This window comes from Carica papaya, chromosome 7 (assembly GCF_054855325.1).
Source record: "Carica papaya isolate Zhongbai chromosome 7, ASM5485532v1, whole genome shotgun sequence".
Classification (NCBI taxonomy): Eukaryota; Viridiplantae; Streptophyta; class Magnoliopsida; order Brassicales; family Caricaceae; genus Carica; species Carica papaya.
The window spans coordinates 28,578,614-28,595,463 of record NC_142315.1 but is presented as its reverse complement, the minus strand read 5'-3'; the positions used below and the strand labels follow the sequence as shown (position 1 = coordinate 28,595,463).

The following is a 16,850-nucleotide window of genomic DNA, read 5'->3' as shown; positions in this document are numbered from 1 at the left end:
AGCCCATCTTTGCTGACCATAGCAAACAATGTCTCCCACAATTTTGCTTTTTGAGTCAAATAAAAAGAAGCTAGCTGCCTAATTGAAAATTCTCCATGCAACAAGAACCCTAAAACAAATTACACCACAAAGGAAAACGAAGTAGCCACCACCCCAACCCAAGTTCCCCCTTCACCAATTGGATTTTCTCCACCTGATAGCTACAGAACTCTGTTCCACTGACGAATAAGACTACAACACCCAACAGACAATAATTTTGAATTAAGTGCACTTTTCTGTGCATGCCCCAGAAAAAGGAAATCAATTTTGATACGACTGATTAATGAACAGTATTCTTGGATGTAAGAAGAGTCAATTGGGTAGTCAATAATTGAATCAAAAAATCATTTACATGAATGATATGACTTCTTATTTAAATGATAGATATAAATAGAATCTGAAAAAAGAGTAGGAGAAATTACTAATCGAAAACTCAAATTATTTTGCAAACCCACACATGGAATATCCACAGAATACCACGGAACACGATGGAGCAGGAAAAGGGAATCAATCAAAAGCGATTCACAGGGTCATTGATCCACCTGTGACGCAGAACCACGCATAATTGACACAGAGCATTTCAAATGAAAAAGACTGGAACACAACACAGTCTCTTTTTCAAATTTCTGTCTAGCAATGAACTTGAATAAAAATGACAATTACAACGAAGACGATGAACTAAAAACACTAAATGCCCGGTTCTTATCAAAACACAGAGGAGGGTTTTGTTAAATTTTTCAGGCAGGGGTAGAGGTCCAGACAATGTCCTTGAGAGCCGGCCGGAGTTCTTTGCTGCAGAACTGGTTGTACTCCAAGGTGTCACCGTGGTCCTTCTTCACCTCTACCACTAGGAACGACGGCGTCACGGCTGATATCTCGGCGGCGATTGACAGCTTCCCTTTTCTCCCGCACTCTTGTCCCTGTAACCTAACTCTGCCTTCGCTCTTCTTCACGCTGAACTTGCCCACCTTTGCCGCCACTTCCTCCAACCTCGAGATCACGCTACTCGCCGGCTTCGTTGTCGCGAATCTCAACTCTCCTTTTTCTTCCCTCTTTTTCTCCTCGAAAAGCGGTGACAGGTCGAAGCCCTCTGACAAGGCTATGATGTGAAATGCATTCAGCGTCTCGGGCTGCTGCTTCGGTTTGGAAGTGTTGTCAGCGCTTGCCTCGTCTCCATCTTCTCCGTCCATTGCCTCCATTTGAATTTGTCCCTTACTTCTCAATGTTTTTGGTACCGGTTTTCTGAACCAGGAGGACTCCATCACCTTGTTGATGGGGATTCGGGTATTGGGGTTGGGATCCAGAAGCTTCGTTATCAATCTTCTTGCCTCGGAGGAAAACCACGGCGGACACTTGAAATCTCCCTTGTATATCTTCCTGTACATGGCCACCAAGTTGTCATCCTGGAACGGCAGGAAACCGGCCAGGAGGACGTAGAGAATTACCCCGCAAGACCAGAGATCGGCTTTGGAACCGTCGTAGCCTTTCTTTCCGATCACCTCAGGCGCAACGTACGCCGGCGTCCCGCACGTCGTGTGGAGCAGGCCGTCCTGCTTGAGGTGCTCGGAGAAGGCGCTGAGACCAAAATCGGTGACCTTCAGGTTGCCATCCTCGTCGAGGAGTAGGTTCTCAGGTTTGAGGTCACGGTGATATACGCCTCGGCTATGGCAGAAATCGATGGCGGAAATCAACTGTTGGAAGTACACACGCGCCATGTCCTCCCGCAACCGACCCTTGGCTACCTTAGCGAACAGTTCGCCGCCGCGAACGAGCTCCATTGCGAAATAGATCTTGGACTTGCTTGCCATCACCTCGTGGAGTTCGACGATATTTGGATGTTTCACCATCTTCATCACCGAAATCTCTCTCTTGATTTGCTCCATCATTCCTACTTTTATCACCTTCTCTTTCCCCACAATCTTCATCGCCACATTCTTTCCGCTCTGCAGATTCCGCGCGTGATACACCTTCGCGAAGCTCCCGTGGCCCAAAAGGCGCCCTAATTCGTATCTACCATGAAGCAGACTCGGATTCCCACCGTCTCCGCCTTTTTCTGCCATATTTTCACAAGCAGAAACCAAATATGCAAATCTTTTCTCTGTTTTTACAATGTTCTGAATGTATACAGATTAATTAAGAGCGGAAAACAAAGAGAAATCGTATAATAGATTAAAACACGAAGTTGACGCTAAAAAAGCTGGTCGTTTAAGAATCACCCGTCCTCGACGTGCTTCCGGTGACAATTCCGGCCGGCAATACAGCGCTGGGCCCGACCAACCACTTCAGGCTTCAACCGCGGAGCTACTCTCATCTCTCTGCATTCCCTAATAGAACGGTTTCAATTTTTCGTAGAATTTGTTTTTCACTTTCTCTCAATCACCTCACTCTCTCACCAAACAGAAACCCTTCCTCTCTTTTTTTCCACCGCCTAGACCTCGCCCTTATATATTACTTCCAGCTCTTGAAATTACCCTTTTACCCCTGAGGGAACCCTGATTCGCTTCACCTCAATGCACTTAAAACAGGACACGTGGCGCTCATACAACAAGCGTTGAAGAACCGCTCCATCGGCGAACCAACTAAATATCGACACGCGTACCGGGTTAAACAGCCGCTCCTCGGAAGCAGAATGTTGGATTACCGTTTTGTCCTCGAACCCGGAATGTATGCTATTTTTGTTCGGATCTTAATAATTCCGTTGGGGCCCGCTGGGAGGGTGTTAAAAAGCGTGATTTTTCTGATTAGATGGTGTGATTAAAAGATCAAGGGTCAGGATTTAACGTCAGCAATTGTCTGTGTGCGCGAAGGTAGCACGGAATGCATGGACCACTCACCTCGTACCTCGACACGTCACCACGAGGTGGTTCCAAACCAAGAGTTAAAAACTTAAAACCGACCTCTCCCGAGTCTTGCTCCCCCTTGTTCATGTGACCGCAGGGTCCCCCGCGCACCACACATGACAAACCCTCGCCATCTATGGCCTATTTTTGTAATTTCATACTAAAAATATTTCATTTCATAATTTTTAATAATTAATAAAATTAAATTAAAATTGATATTTAATTTTTTTCTTATTTTTTTAAAAAAATTTTAAGTTGATTAGTATTTTAGAATTATGAAATTTTGTATTAAGGGAGTTACTTATAAAGTAGAGAAATTATAATTGTGCAATATTTATATTTTTTAATTGATTATTAATTAAAAATAATAATAATTTACCGTATATTTGTGATTTTGGATAAGAACCTATATTTTTCACTTGATTATCTTCAATTATTTTTTATTAAAAATAGCAAAAATTGAAAGGATAAAATCGTACAACTGAACTTCCATAGCCCTTGCTTTCTTTTTCCGATGGGATAAAATTTAAATATCATAAATGATAAAATTTAAAATTTTATCTAACATAAAAAAAATAAAAAATTAGGTATCATTTCTTTTTATTATTTTTAATAAAAAAATAAATATAATATATTAATCACTTTCAATTTATAATATATTTATAAAATAATTAATTTTATGTTATTATTAAAGTTCAAACTCTTGAATTTTAAATGTACCTTAAAAATTTTACTTAACCCACTCTTGCCTTATATATATATACATGTATGCATATTCAATCATTTTATCATATATAATGATTATCTAGAATTATTTTAAATTAGTTCGGAATAATTTTTATTATATTTATAAAATATATAAATAATTAAAAAATTATTTTAATTTAAATTTTATTAAATTTTTAAGAAAAAATAAATTTAGAATAAAATTAAAAATAATTTTTTAAAAAATGTAAAATTTAGGATAAATAGAGTATTTTTAAAAGAAAACTTAAAAACAATTGATAAAATCGTAAAAAATGAGAAATTCAACCACGTGGAACGGCCCAGTCAACAATCAGGAAGAACCAAAGCACGTTGCGTGGCAGGTACGCTGACATCGACACCACGCGGGAGGCCACCCGAGCGATTTGGGTGGCTGGCAATCTGACGATCCAGACCTCATCTTGCGCGCATGAACGACCCATATGCATTCTCTTTTTAGACATGATCGGACGGACGAGATTGATCACGATTGACAGTTTAGATTCGTTCACGTAATCAGCCTAAATGAAAAATCATAACGACCCTCCTCGCTCCACGTCGACTCAAACAAGCAGTTTGGATCGAAAAGGAGAGGAGTATTTAAACTTCTCTTCGTAAGAAATCAAAGCCCAAACCGACAGAGGGGTGACCGAAGAAAAAGAAAAAGAGCGGCTGAGAAAAGAACCAGACGCCGGAGAATGAGGCCGACCACTGCGGCCAAAATTCGAAACTCTCTCCAATGATCCCTTTCCCGTTTCCTGTTTCACGTAATTCTTTGACCATTGTATTCACCATTTTTTTCTGATGCAGGTTAGCCAAAGAGGAACCCCACCCGCGAAGGAGGACCGAGCAGCCCCCCCCCCCCCCCCCCCCCGCCGGTAGGTTTCGATTTTTATTTTTATTTTTTCGGCCAACCGAAACTCTCTAACATATTTTTTCGCATGGATACGTATAAAAAGTGGCTAAAACCGGCCAGACCGAGGCAAACCACTATCGTGGGCGGCGGAGCTGGCGTCAGAGAACGGCAGTGATGCGGTGCCGGAACCTTAAAATTTGTTGGAAAGATTTTTCAACATTGATTTTGACCTTTTGTGGTATTTTTAAGTACGTGACAAGTATTTTAATTTCTGCAGATAAAATTCAGGAAACTCAGTGACCGTCAGAAGGCGTAGGAGATAACATTGTATTTCAAAATACCAATCCGGATAAGAATCTCTCACTCTATTTTCTATTACGGTAAATTGAGGATTAATAATTGATAAATCTTGTGTTTTATAAAAATTAGAAAAATTCTAAAAATAATTACAGGTCACTGGTGGAGGTGGAACCTGTCAGTTCATGTTTTTCCTGATTCACTGTTTATTTTTCTGTACTTCTTAAATTGCTTATTATTATATTGTGCGTAATAAATTGATAGTTTTGATTTGTTTTCTCGATTGTTTGGTTTATCTTACTACACATTCCTTTGCTAGTTTATTCTGCAATAATTATCTCAATTATGTTCTTAATATATGTACTGCTCATTTGCATAACTTGTTATTGATATGAGAATATAAGATATTGGTATGTAATTGGTAATAGGTTCGTGGTGTGATTCTATGTAAGAAATGCTTACTAGATACCCTAGGAATGGGTGGACGGACCCGATACTTAAAGAATCTTATTGTGGACATTATCTCAGTCGGACGGGACTGAGAAGTCCCATATCGAAAAAATTTGATATATATAGTTCACCCTCATACCAGACGGGGTGTCGAGGCAATGGTGTGTTTGACCTCTATTACCGGACAGAGTTAATTGATAAATCTAAATATTGAGTTCACGAATAGAAGAATATCCCTATACACCCCTAGGGATTCTAGTAAGCATGTATTAATTAGATAATTGTCTATCTTGCTCACTTATAAATGAAATCATAATGTTATATGAGTATTTGTTTTATAGGTTGATTTTGAAAAACTTGTAATGGTAAGTGTGGGGATAACGTTTTAGTGTTAAATGAATTTACCTCAATTAGTTGTTTTGTGGTTTTTATCGATATTCGTTTTTCGTATTAATGGTTAATGTAATATTCTTACTGGGTTAGTGTAACTCACTCTTCTATTAACTATTTCAGATCAATAAAATGAAGATCTAGAACCCGATCAATAAAAAAGATATGAAAAGTTTACCTCCCGAACCTTCTTCAAGTGTTAGTGGAGATTAACTTCCTATGATATTTATTTATTTATTTTTTTTATGAACTGCTATAAAAAAAAACATTATTGTAACTCTATTGGACATTCTAATTTACTATGTAAGTAATGTAAATTTTAACTTATTTTTTTACTTTCACATTTAAAATATAAATTCATTTTCTTTAAATTCCAGAATTTTATATTATTACATAGATATTTAACAAAGAAGCGTTACATACAGATTTTAACTAAATAATATGTAATATTTTTAAAAATACAATATAAAGTTTTGACAAATTTTAGGAGAAAGATTTGTGTGTGTGTGTGTGTGTATATATATATATGTAATGATGGAATCAGACGTTCATTTTAATTAATTTAAGATTAAAATATTAAATTAGTACATAAATCTGAAATATTAATATTTGGTTTGCTTAGTTTTTTAATAATTAATATCTTAATTTAATTTAATTTATTTATTATTATTATTTTTTTTTTGAAAAAAAATTGGCACTAAAAATCAGGAAACCTTCAATAAGAAGCTGCTAGGAATTGAAGGTGAACTGTAGGCTGTTGTAGAAAATTGTGTGAAGTTAAAAAAAAACGTGTTCTATCAGAGTCCAAGGCCAGCCCACCTCATATTTGGCGGCCACAACTTGACAAAAACTTAATTATCTTCACTAAACATGATTACTTCACTAATCACCATATTTTCTTTTATCTAAAAAAATTAATTTTAAAAAAGGCGAGAAATAGAGTAATGGAAAATGGTGCGGTGACCGATGACCGGTTTTCTCCGGTTTATAAAGTGACGGGAGCCGGGCCCCACCTGTTCCACTTGATTCCGTTCATTGAATGTCGTTTTGTTCTTCTCACTGGGTCCCACATAGCCAGCGGGGCGATGCTTACATGACACTTTAAATTGCTTTTTTATTTTTTTAAAAAATATTTATTTATTTTTAATTTATGCACGGTCGCGTTTTTAGACCTCAACTACCCAAAACTAATAATACTTTAAAAAATTATTTTATTATAATTTATTAAATTTTAACATATAAAATTATTTTAATATGACTGCTGTAATTTCGATAGAATATAATTTTATACCATAATTATTTTTTATAAAATTTAAAAATTATAATAATTAATTTTAATAAAGATTTATTTTTATTTTATTTAATAAATACAAAAAAATATAATCACATGCATTGTGAAAAAAATATGCAATAATTATTTTTTTAAAGTTTTAGATTTTATGGAGTCCGAGGTTGGTGTGTGTGTATATATATATATATATATATATAATATTTTGAACACTCTTTAAAAAATTTGAATTCCAATAATTAGCTAAATTAATTAATGATTTAACCATAATATTCCACTATTTTTTAAAACCATTAATTATTATAATAATACATGATACCCATTAATTAATTAGCTAAATTGATGATTAATTATGATATTTTCTCAAAATTATTAATTAATTATTATTAATCATATTTCCATCTCTATTATGTTGCTTAAATGTTTACGGCATGAAGATATGATTAGTTAAGGAGAAACAAAGTATGTTATAGAAAAAAAAAAACACAATTGATAATGGCGGATCGCAAGAATAATACATATACAAAAACACATAAGTACATATATATATATATATATATGTGTGTGTGTGTGTTTGTGTATACATACTTATTTAAGCACATGTTATATATATATGTATGTATGTATGTATGTATGTATTACAATTAGTCATATGCAATGAATCTAGCTAAAGGCCATAAGTATAACGCACGCCAAAATAATTATATAATTAAATTAAAAAAAAAAATTAAGTTGGTGGAGAAATTAAAAGCATGAAAATTAATTGCCAAATAAAGATTAAAGGTTGATGTTAATCCGATTATAGCTTGTTAATTACGGTAATATTTGGTGGTTAGTGAATTAATTATGATAATTTATGATGCTTATCCTTATCCAAATTAGATTAAGATTTTCAACACTAAACCTTAGAAATCTAATCCAATCCCATAAACAAGTCAACAATGTTGTACTTTTTTTTTTTTAAACTTATTCAATTGTTATTATATTTATTATGATTTAGAATCTATCCATAAAGTTACATAGTACCCTTATAACTTATTTTTAGCCATACAATATTGTTATCTAAATAAGAGACATATATTATCTTGTATAAATAATACGGTTTATATATAAAAATATTGTCACAATTTTATTTTATTTTTTGTTAATTTTTAAAAAACACCATATCGAAATTTTTAATTCATTGAGATTATCCGTTAAAAGAATCTAGTTTTTATGTAATATTATTTTTATCGAGAAGCGTTATATGACGTGTTGATATTTAATTCAACTTGACAATATAATTCTACCAACATATTAACGAGTTAAATCATCAATTTCATTAAATCAAACATCATTAGTCGGTCATTACTAACTCACAATACATCTTTTTAAGTAATGAGATGTATATCCTCAATATATATATATATATATTGATGATATTGACGAATTATGATGATGAGGAGCAACTTTTATGAAGGCATGTTTTAGATTGTTGGGTTTATATTTACAATGTGAATTTATATGTGTAAATTACTGTACATAAAGGGTTATCAGATTAATTGGGCTCGGTTAGAAATGATCTCACACGGTTAAGTATATATTGAGACTCAGTGCATTAAATTAAAGTGTGAGTTTTATTTTATGTGTAGAAACCAAATCTATAATTCATAATTTTATAACATGTCAAATTAAAAGCATGAAAATTAATTGCCAAATAAAGATTAAAGGTTGATGTTAATCCGATTATAGCTTGTTAATTACGGTAATATTTGGTGGTTAGTGAATTAATTATGATAATTTATGATGCTTATCCTTATCCAAATTAGATTAAGATTTTCAACACTAAACCTTAGAAATCTAATCCAATCCCATAAACAAGTCAACAATGTTGTACTTTTTTTTTTTTTAACTTATCAAATTGTTATTATATTTATTATGATTTAGAATCTATCCATAAAGTTACATAGTACCCTTATAACTTATTTTTAGCCATACAATATTATTATCTAAATAAGAGACATATATTATCTTGTATAAATAATACGGTTTATATATAAAAATATTGTCACAATTTTATTTTATTTTTTGTTAATTTTTAAAAAATACTATATCGAATTTTTTAATTCATTGAGATTATCCGATTAAAAGAATCTAGTTTTTATGTAATATTATTTTTACCGAGAAGCGTTATATGACGTGTTGAGATTTAATTCAACTTGACAATATAATTCTACCAACATATTAACGAGTTAAGTCATCAATTTCATTAAATCAAACATCATTAGTCGGTCATTACTAACTCACAATACATCTTTTTAAGTAATGAGATATATATCCTCAATATATATGTATATATATTGATGATATTGACGAATTATGATGATGAGGAGCAACTTTTATGAAGGCATGTTTTAGATTGTTGGGTTTATATTTACAATGTGAATTTATATGTGTAAATTACTGTACATAAAGGGCTATCAGATTAATTGGGCTCGGTTAGAAATGATCTCACACGGTTAAGTATATATTGAGACTCAGTGCATTAAATTAAAGTGTGAGTTTTATTTTATGTGTAGAGACCAAATCTATAATTCATAATTTTATAACATGTTAAATTAAGAATATAAAAAATTTACAGGTAGGGCTCGCCTATAAAAAAACGGTTATGATTCTTGAATTATACATATGATTTTTCTATTCTGATATCCGATCACCAGAAATAGAAAAAATACGAGAACTCAAAAGATTATGTGTTAATTTAGAAAATCTATCGCAAGACGTGTAAATTTCTTTCGCTATAAATTCAGGTACGTTTATATTATAAATCTAATTCCTATAATTTGATACGAATTTGATTATTTAGATTTCAGATTTACTTTTGAAATTCTTACATGGATCAGACAACAAAATTCTATTACATCCATACACATTTACATTAATTCTATCAACATATTAATAAATTTAATTTATAATATATTTATTGAGCGATGAATTTTACACGTTTAATAAAATATAAAAAACTTAAATATTCTAACACTTTCTTTCTAGAATGTAAGATAGTTATTGGATGCTGACATCATAATTATTTTTTAAAGTCTGAGAAGAAAAACAATCAATTAGTAACAAATTCACGTGGGAAAATAAATTTGCTCACAATGTATATATATACATATATGTGTGTGTGTGTGTATGTATATATATATATATATATTATGGTGATAATGATGACTTATGATGACGAAGAGAAACTGTTATGGATGCATGCTTGGGATTAGACACCATTGTCCCATTACCCATACTCACTTGTCCATCTTTACAAAAAAGAAAGAAAGAAAGAAGGTGATGGAAGCCAGTTGCAGCGACATGAAATTGTAGTCATCAATTCGTCGTCGTTTTCTATTCAACTTTTTTGGTTGTTATAAAGCTAATCCTCTTTGTACTTTGGAAGAAGCAGTCGACATAGGCTTATAAATTTGAAGCCGAAAAATTTAATTTATTAATGTATTAATAATATTACTATAACTATTTACGAGTTTTCTCATAATTTAAGTAATTATAACGGATCAAAAAGTTTAGCGTATCATATAATATCGTGAGTTGTATTGAGAACAAAAATTCTCACTAAAAAACAATAGGAAGCAAGCTCATTTTTACTAATCAGTATGAAATACATATATATATATGTATATATATACGTGTGTGTGTGTGTGTGTGTGTATGTATCGTTGTAAATTGTATAAAATCAAACAGACTGTCTGTTCAAGAGAGATGAAAAATTGTAAGAGAATCAGTTTATGGAAAATATGTATGGAGAAGATGACATTTTTTATCTTCAATTTGTGGGTTGGAATGGAATCCACAATTATACACCACATGGCCTGCTCTGCTCCTCAAGATTCTCACCACCAACACCCTAATGGAAGTACAGCGATATACATACAGTGCTCCTTTTTAAATATATAAATAAATCATATCTAATTCCCTCACTATATATATATATATGTATGTACATTCGTTACTTTATTATAAATATAAAATATTTATAATAAATCTTTACATAATATTTCTTTTATTAAGACTTAACCAAAAAGCTTTGGTAAATATTTTGTAATTTTTCTCTTTTTTTCTTGTGATATATACTGACCCACATTGTGTTTTGTGTGTGTGTGTGTATGTATATATGTAGGTCTAAATTATTTGATTCCCATGCATATTCATCGGAGATATGCAGCTATTTTTATACTCATATGGATAACATATTATATATATATATATCATACATGGAATCTGCTTGGCTTTCAAGGTTCTCCAATGGACAAGGTGCAGATTTTTCATTCCAGTAGAGCAGAGACGAGCCATGCAGAATTAATCAGCTATAAAACCAACAAAATAGATTTATTTATTAATTTTAACGTTAAATTTTAAATAATTATATAGTAATGTGTGTGTAATATATATATATATATGTATATGTATATACTTTAGTTCTCTAAACAGACTGTTAGCCTGTGATCGAAATGTTTTTGATGCGAGTTCATCACGTTACAGTCTAATCAATTCTGTCTTCAGTATATATATATATATATATATATATATATATATATATATATATTTGTTCATATTATATATTATTCGAGACAAGTTATAATTGCCTTAGAGAATTAATTAACGGATAATAATAATTTCCCATAATTAATTATATCTTCTTTACACCTGACCGACATACAGCAATTTCCTCCCAATTTATAATTTAGAAAAATTAATTTTTAATCTACTCTAATTATTATAATTAAAAAATTTAACTATTATAAAATATTTTTTTTCACTTAAAAATATTATAAGCTCGTTAAAAATTAATTAAATTTAATTACTATAATTAAACCTTATATTTTTTAAATTTATAAATTAACAACAAAGTTTGGGCTAATTTTTTAATTGAGATTTTTTATTTAACTCTCACTGGCATCCGATTTTGACAAAGTGCCTTAAAGGGTACATATATATATATATATATATATAGATTTGGTAGTGGGCTTAGATATTTATTGCACCCAATTAATTAATTAATTATATATATATTAATCTTTAATTTGTTCCTAATTAGTGTTCAGATAAATTATAAGAAATTATTTATCAAATGATTAAATAAATAAATTTGGGATACATTAATTAAAGACATTAGGCATCAAGGTCAAATGCACTAAATATGGTTTAGTATAATAATAAATGATAATTAATTAAATTAATTAAGCTAATTAATTAAATTAAGCTGAAGGGAAACAGGAGCCACAGGATGGAGATTATAAAAGATCAAAGAGATAAAATATGAACCAATCAACGTACAACAAATACATTTTTATTTTTATTTTTTTATTTTTTATTTTCTGAAAGCTCAGTTGCTTATTCAATACAAATTTTATATACGACAAATTAATTTTTTATTTTTTATTTTTTATTTTCTGAAAGCTCAGTTGCTTATTCGATACAAATTTTATGTAGGACAAATTAAATTTCTATTTTTTTTGGTAATTAGCTAGGGGTTGATAATTACTGCATATATATATATATATATACACATTATAAAATACGATAATATCTACGGTTGACGTAGATATGTACATTATGTTTCCATACCTCTCTGTGTGTGCGTGTCTCTCTCTATATATATATATTATATATATATATATATATATATTACGTGGGTGAATATTTAATCTCTTTTTCAATCATTCTTTTTTGGTAATACCAAAATTTTTTTATCTATGGCATGTTCAATCATGATTGTTATCTTAAATATTTTTAATTTTTTATAAATAAAAAATTATTTTAAATAAAACCATTCAATAATTTTATAAAGAATTATATGTAATATCAAAATAATATTTTTTAAAAAATATTTAGAACTTATTAATTTTGTTGTTGTTAGATATCAAGAACCTTATTTGATTTGATTCTGTAATAATTGGGTTAATAAAAAAAAGAAAAAAAAAATATAGAAGAGAAGAGAGAGAGTGAAAAGGGACGGTTCAGATTAAGTGAAGGGAATGGACGACTGAGATGATTTATCAGGATGGGTATAAATATAATGAGAAAAGGAAGAAAAAAAATAGAGAAAAAAAAAGGGAGGAGAGGAGAAGAGGCAGTTGGTCGAGGATAGAGAGAGAGCCGGAGAGGGATGAGACGACTGAGGTGATTGAGAGAATTGTTGCTGTGTTGAAGATGATGGAGGCAGGAGGTATTATAAATTGGAAACCTAAACATTGAAAATGACAATTTGTAGTTAAATCTTATAATGTGCTGTCTAGTGAACCCTAGAAGAGAGAGAGAGAGCGAACCAACAGAGAAGATAGGGAGCTGTAAAATCTTAGGAGAGTATGGTTGGTGAAATGGTGAGGAACTTGAGGGGGGGGATGAGCGAAAATGCAACTGAAAAAGTGTATATATCTATATGTCAGTATATGTATATGCATTAGAATATCACTAGAGAGAGAAGCAAATTCAGAAAGGTAGGGATTATGCAAAGAAATGTGTGAAAATATGTAGAATAGGGCTTGACAATCACCAAAGAGGGAGGAAACTAGAGATGTCGAAGTAGGCTAGGAATAGAGTATGGAATGGGGGCTGTGGTGGCTGGAGTGTCCAGAGAGGGACGATTAGGAGAGATGAAAGCGAGAGAGATACATGTGAGAGCAAGATGAAAACAGGAAGTGTGGGATTGATGTTACAAAAAAGGTGTGTTACTAAATAGGGAGAAGTAATAGTGTGAAGTGAGGGAGGCAATAATTGTGTGTGTGTGTGTGTGTTATAAGACATGAATAATAAATATATGGAAACTGTATAGACTCTGTTGATTGTATGTGTGTGTGGATTTGAAAATGAACTACTTTATGTACTGATTGAATTTTAATGCCTATATGAAATATTGTGTGTTTGTTGAATATACATGTGTGTATTATAACTGATTGTGAATGTGGGAATGGTATAATTGCAGACGTGGTATTTTTTTGGTGTGAAAATGCCAAGGTTGGCTATCGATGGTTGTGGGTAATAGAACAAGGGGGAATCGCCGATATTGGTGATGGTTGGGGGTTACTTAGAAGGTAACGATGTGAGTGTGTGGCTGGTTTGAGATTGATTATTTGCGGAAATGGGGTAAATCAGGTTGTCGATATTAGTGATGACTAGGAGTTACTGGAAAGTTGGCGATGTGAGTGTGTGGCCAATTTAGGGTCGATGGTTGGCAAAAATGGGAATAGGTTAGGTCACTGATATTGGTGATGGTGTCGATGGTTGGCAAAAATGGGAATAGGTTAGGTCACTGATATTGGTGATAGTTGGGCGTTACTTGGAGAGTAATGGTGTGGGTGTGTGGCTGATATATGGTTGAGTGAACAGGTATTTTTTATACCATTGTTGTGGCAAATAGTGGTGATCTTACGTGGTAAGAGTTGACAGTTTTGTTTCAGGGAGGGTTGTGACTGTAATGGTGGTAAGTGCGTAGGGGAGAAAAGTGCGGGTAGGGAAAACGGAGAGGCTAATGGATGTAAAAGCGTGGGAAGTGGGGCACTAACGTAAGTGTAACTGAGTTTTCATGTTATGTTTATATTTTGAATTTATTTTACTGAGCTTATGTATACTTATTACCTATTATTTGCAGATGATTTAGTAAAGAAAACTGGACCAGAGTTGCATTTTTCTGAGTTTAACGTGTAACGCCCTGTTTTTCTTTTCCTTAATGGCGTAAGCTAAGACAATTCTACGGCCACCTATGAACGCGTCATTTCAAATCTACCACAAACATAGAAACCTGCAACCCTACATGTAATGTCATAGTGAAAAATAATCTAATAGACTTCTAGTAGATACATTATCTACCATACTACTAGTTATTACACACTCAATCATGCCAAATAACGAAAACATTATTACCCTGTTCCTTTATCTGCTAGGCTCGGAAATCAGCAACTCCGATCCCGACTCCATCCCTACTTCATCTGTAAATAATAAGGAGTGAGTATGTACAACTCAGTACAATAAAAATTAAGTTACAAGCATCATATATAACAATAAGGAACTCAGGGGTCCTATATGTACTCCACCTACTCAACCTAATACCTACCCTTGGTAATTTAAAAATTATATATGTTAATTGTGACCGCCCATCGACATCCCCTAACCATACAAATACTCTCTCCTGTCACTAATATCAGCGATCACCAATAAACCGCCTATCTCCTGACCCCTAATAGGCCACACACATACACAGATACCATTCTCACCCGTCACTAGTCTCGGTGCTCACCAATAAATCGTCTATCTCTCGACCCCTAATAGGCCACACACACACAGAGATTTCATTCTCACCCGTTACCAGTATCGATGCTCACCAATAAACCGTCTATCCCTCGACCCCTAATAAGCTACACACACACACAGATACCATTCTCACCTGTCACCAGTATCGACACTCAACAATAAACTGCCTATCTCTCGACCCCTAATAGGCCACACACATACAGAGATTCTATTCTCACCCGTCACCAGTATCGATGACCACCAATAAACTGCCTATCCCTCGACCCCTAATAGGCCACGCACACACCCAAATACTATTATTCCCCGTCACCAATATTGGCGACCAAACCCCTTCCCGTCGGAGTCTCCCGACCATCACCACCATCGGCGACCAACTTACTTTTTCTAGGTAGCGACCACCAATATCGGCATCCCCCAATGTTACCAACTCAAGGACCCTACCATCCCGTACTCGCTCCACCATGTTATCCTGAGGCTCTCTTATTCCTTTACCTGGTATACCAGCCCAACACACATCTCCTCCTAGAACACATACTAACATTTCACACATACGCCGGTAATGTTCCCTCGCCAACCATTACATTCACAGCAGGTATACCAACCTATATACAACCCATACCCTCACACCACACAACTACCAACACACCCCTATCTTGATACCTTAAATAACGCCTTATTGGCCTCTCTTTTCCTTTCCAAAATTTCTAGCATATACACTCTCCTCTCCTTCTATATCTACCTCTCCCTACGGTCATACCGCACTTCTCCTCTTACCCGAATCTCTTCCCACACACCGAACTCATCCTTCTCCCTCCTTCCACAGTCCACTCTAAAGGACCCACTGCACAATCATGAACTCTCCTCTCTCTCACAGAACTCACACACCGCTTTTCTTCTTCTTCTACCTTCCACGACCTATTCAAAATATCACAACTCACACACTCATAACCACAACTCTCATCTCTCTCACAGAACACTCACTAACTTCCTTCTTCCTTCTCTCTATTCTCGCAGCCTCCTCCGTGCACCCCGCTTACACACACACAACGTCACCTCGCCTTCACAGATCTCACTCACTCACTGACCTCCTCGTTCACTCTCTTCTCCCGCGGCCTTCACCATGTGCTCACACTCATGTTACACAAGATAACCACACTATCTCACGGATCTCTCCCACTCTCCAATCACACACTCACAATCACAACTCTCATATCTCTCACAAAACACTCACCAACTTCCTTCTTCCTTCTCTCTCCTCCCGCAACCTCCTCTGTGCACCCCGTTTGCACACACACAATGTCACCTCGCCCTCACGGATCTCACCCATTCACCGACCTCCTCGTTCACTCTCTCCTCCCGCAGCCTTCACCATATACTCACACTCATGTTACACAAAATAACCACACTCTCTCACGGATCTCTCCCATTCTCCAACGTCTTCATTCTCTCTCTTCTCGCGGCCTCTTCCGTGAGCACCTCCACGATTTCACCTGCCATCCACAACCGCTTGTCTCACCTCATAGTCTATTGCTCTACATACTAAACGGGACCTAGATTTTTCAACTTAAGATCACAAATTCGAAATCACTCCACCCCTATACAATAACTCAAAATTTTACCGTACCTCCCATCTCCATTTTTCTCCTTC

At 33.8% G+C, this 16,850-nt stretch overlaps 1 protein-coding gene across 1 annotated transcript; it reads right to left on the bottom strand.

Annotated features, from left to right (window-relative positions):
• Positions 1-457: 457 nt before the first annotated feature.
• SIP3 (SOS3-interacting protein 3) lies at positions 458-2,468 on the bottom strand. The gene has a single exon (XM_022055222.2). The coding sequence runs from the start codon at positions 2,097-2,099 to the stop codon at positions 777-779; it is 1,323 nt and encodes a 440-aa protein (XP_021910914.2). The 5' UTR covers positions 2,100-2,468; the 3' UTR covers positions 458-776.
• Between the last annotated feature and the right edge of the window lie 14,382 nt (positions 2,469-16,850).

What these genes read in the sequence shown, in the direction of transcription:
- SIP3 (XM_022055222.2), bottom strand. Translation starts at nt 2,099, where the DNA reads ATGGCAGAAAAAGGCGGAGACGGTGGGAATCCGAGTCTGCTTCATGGT.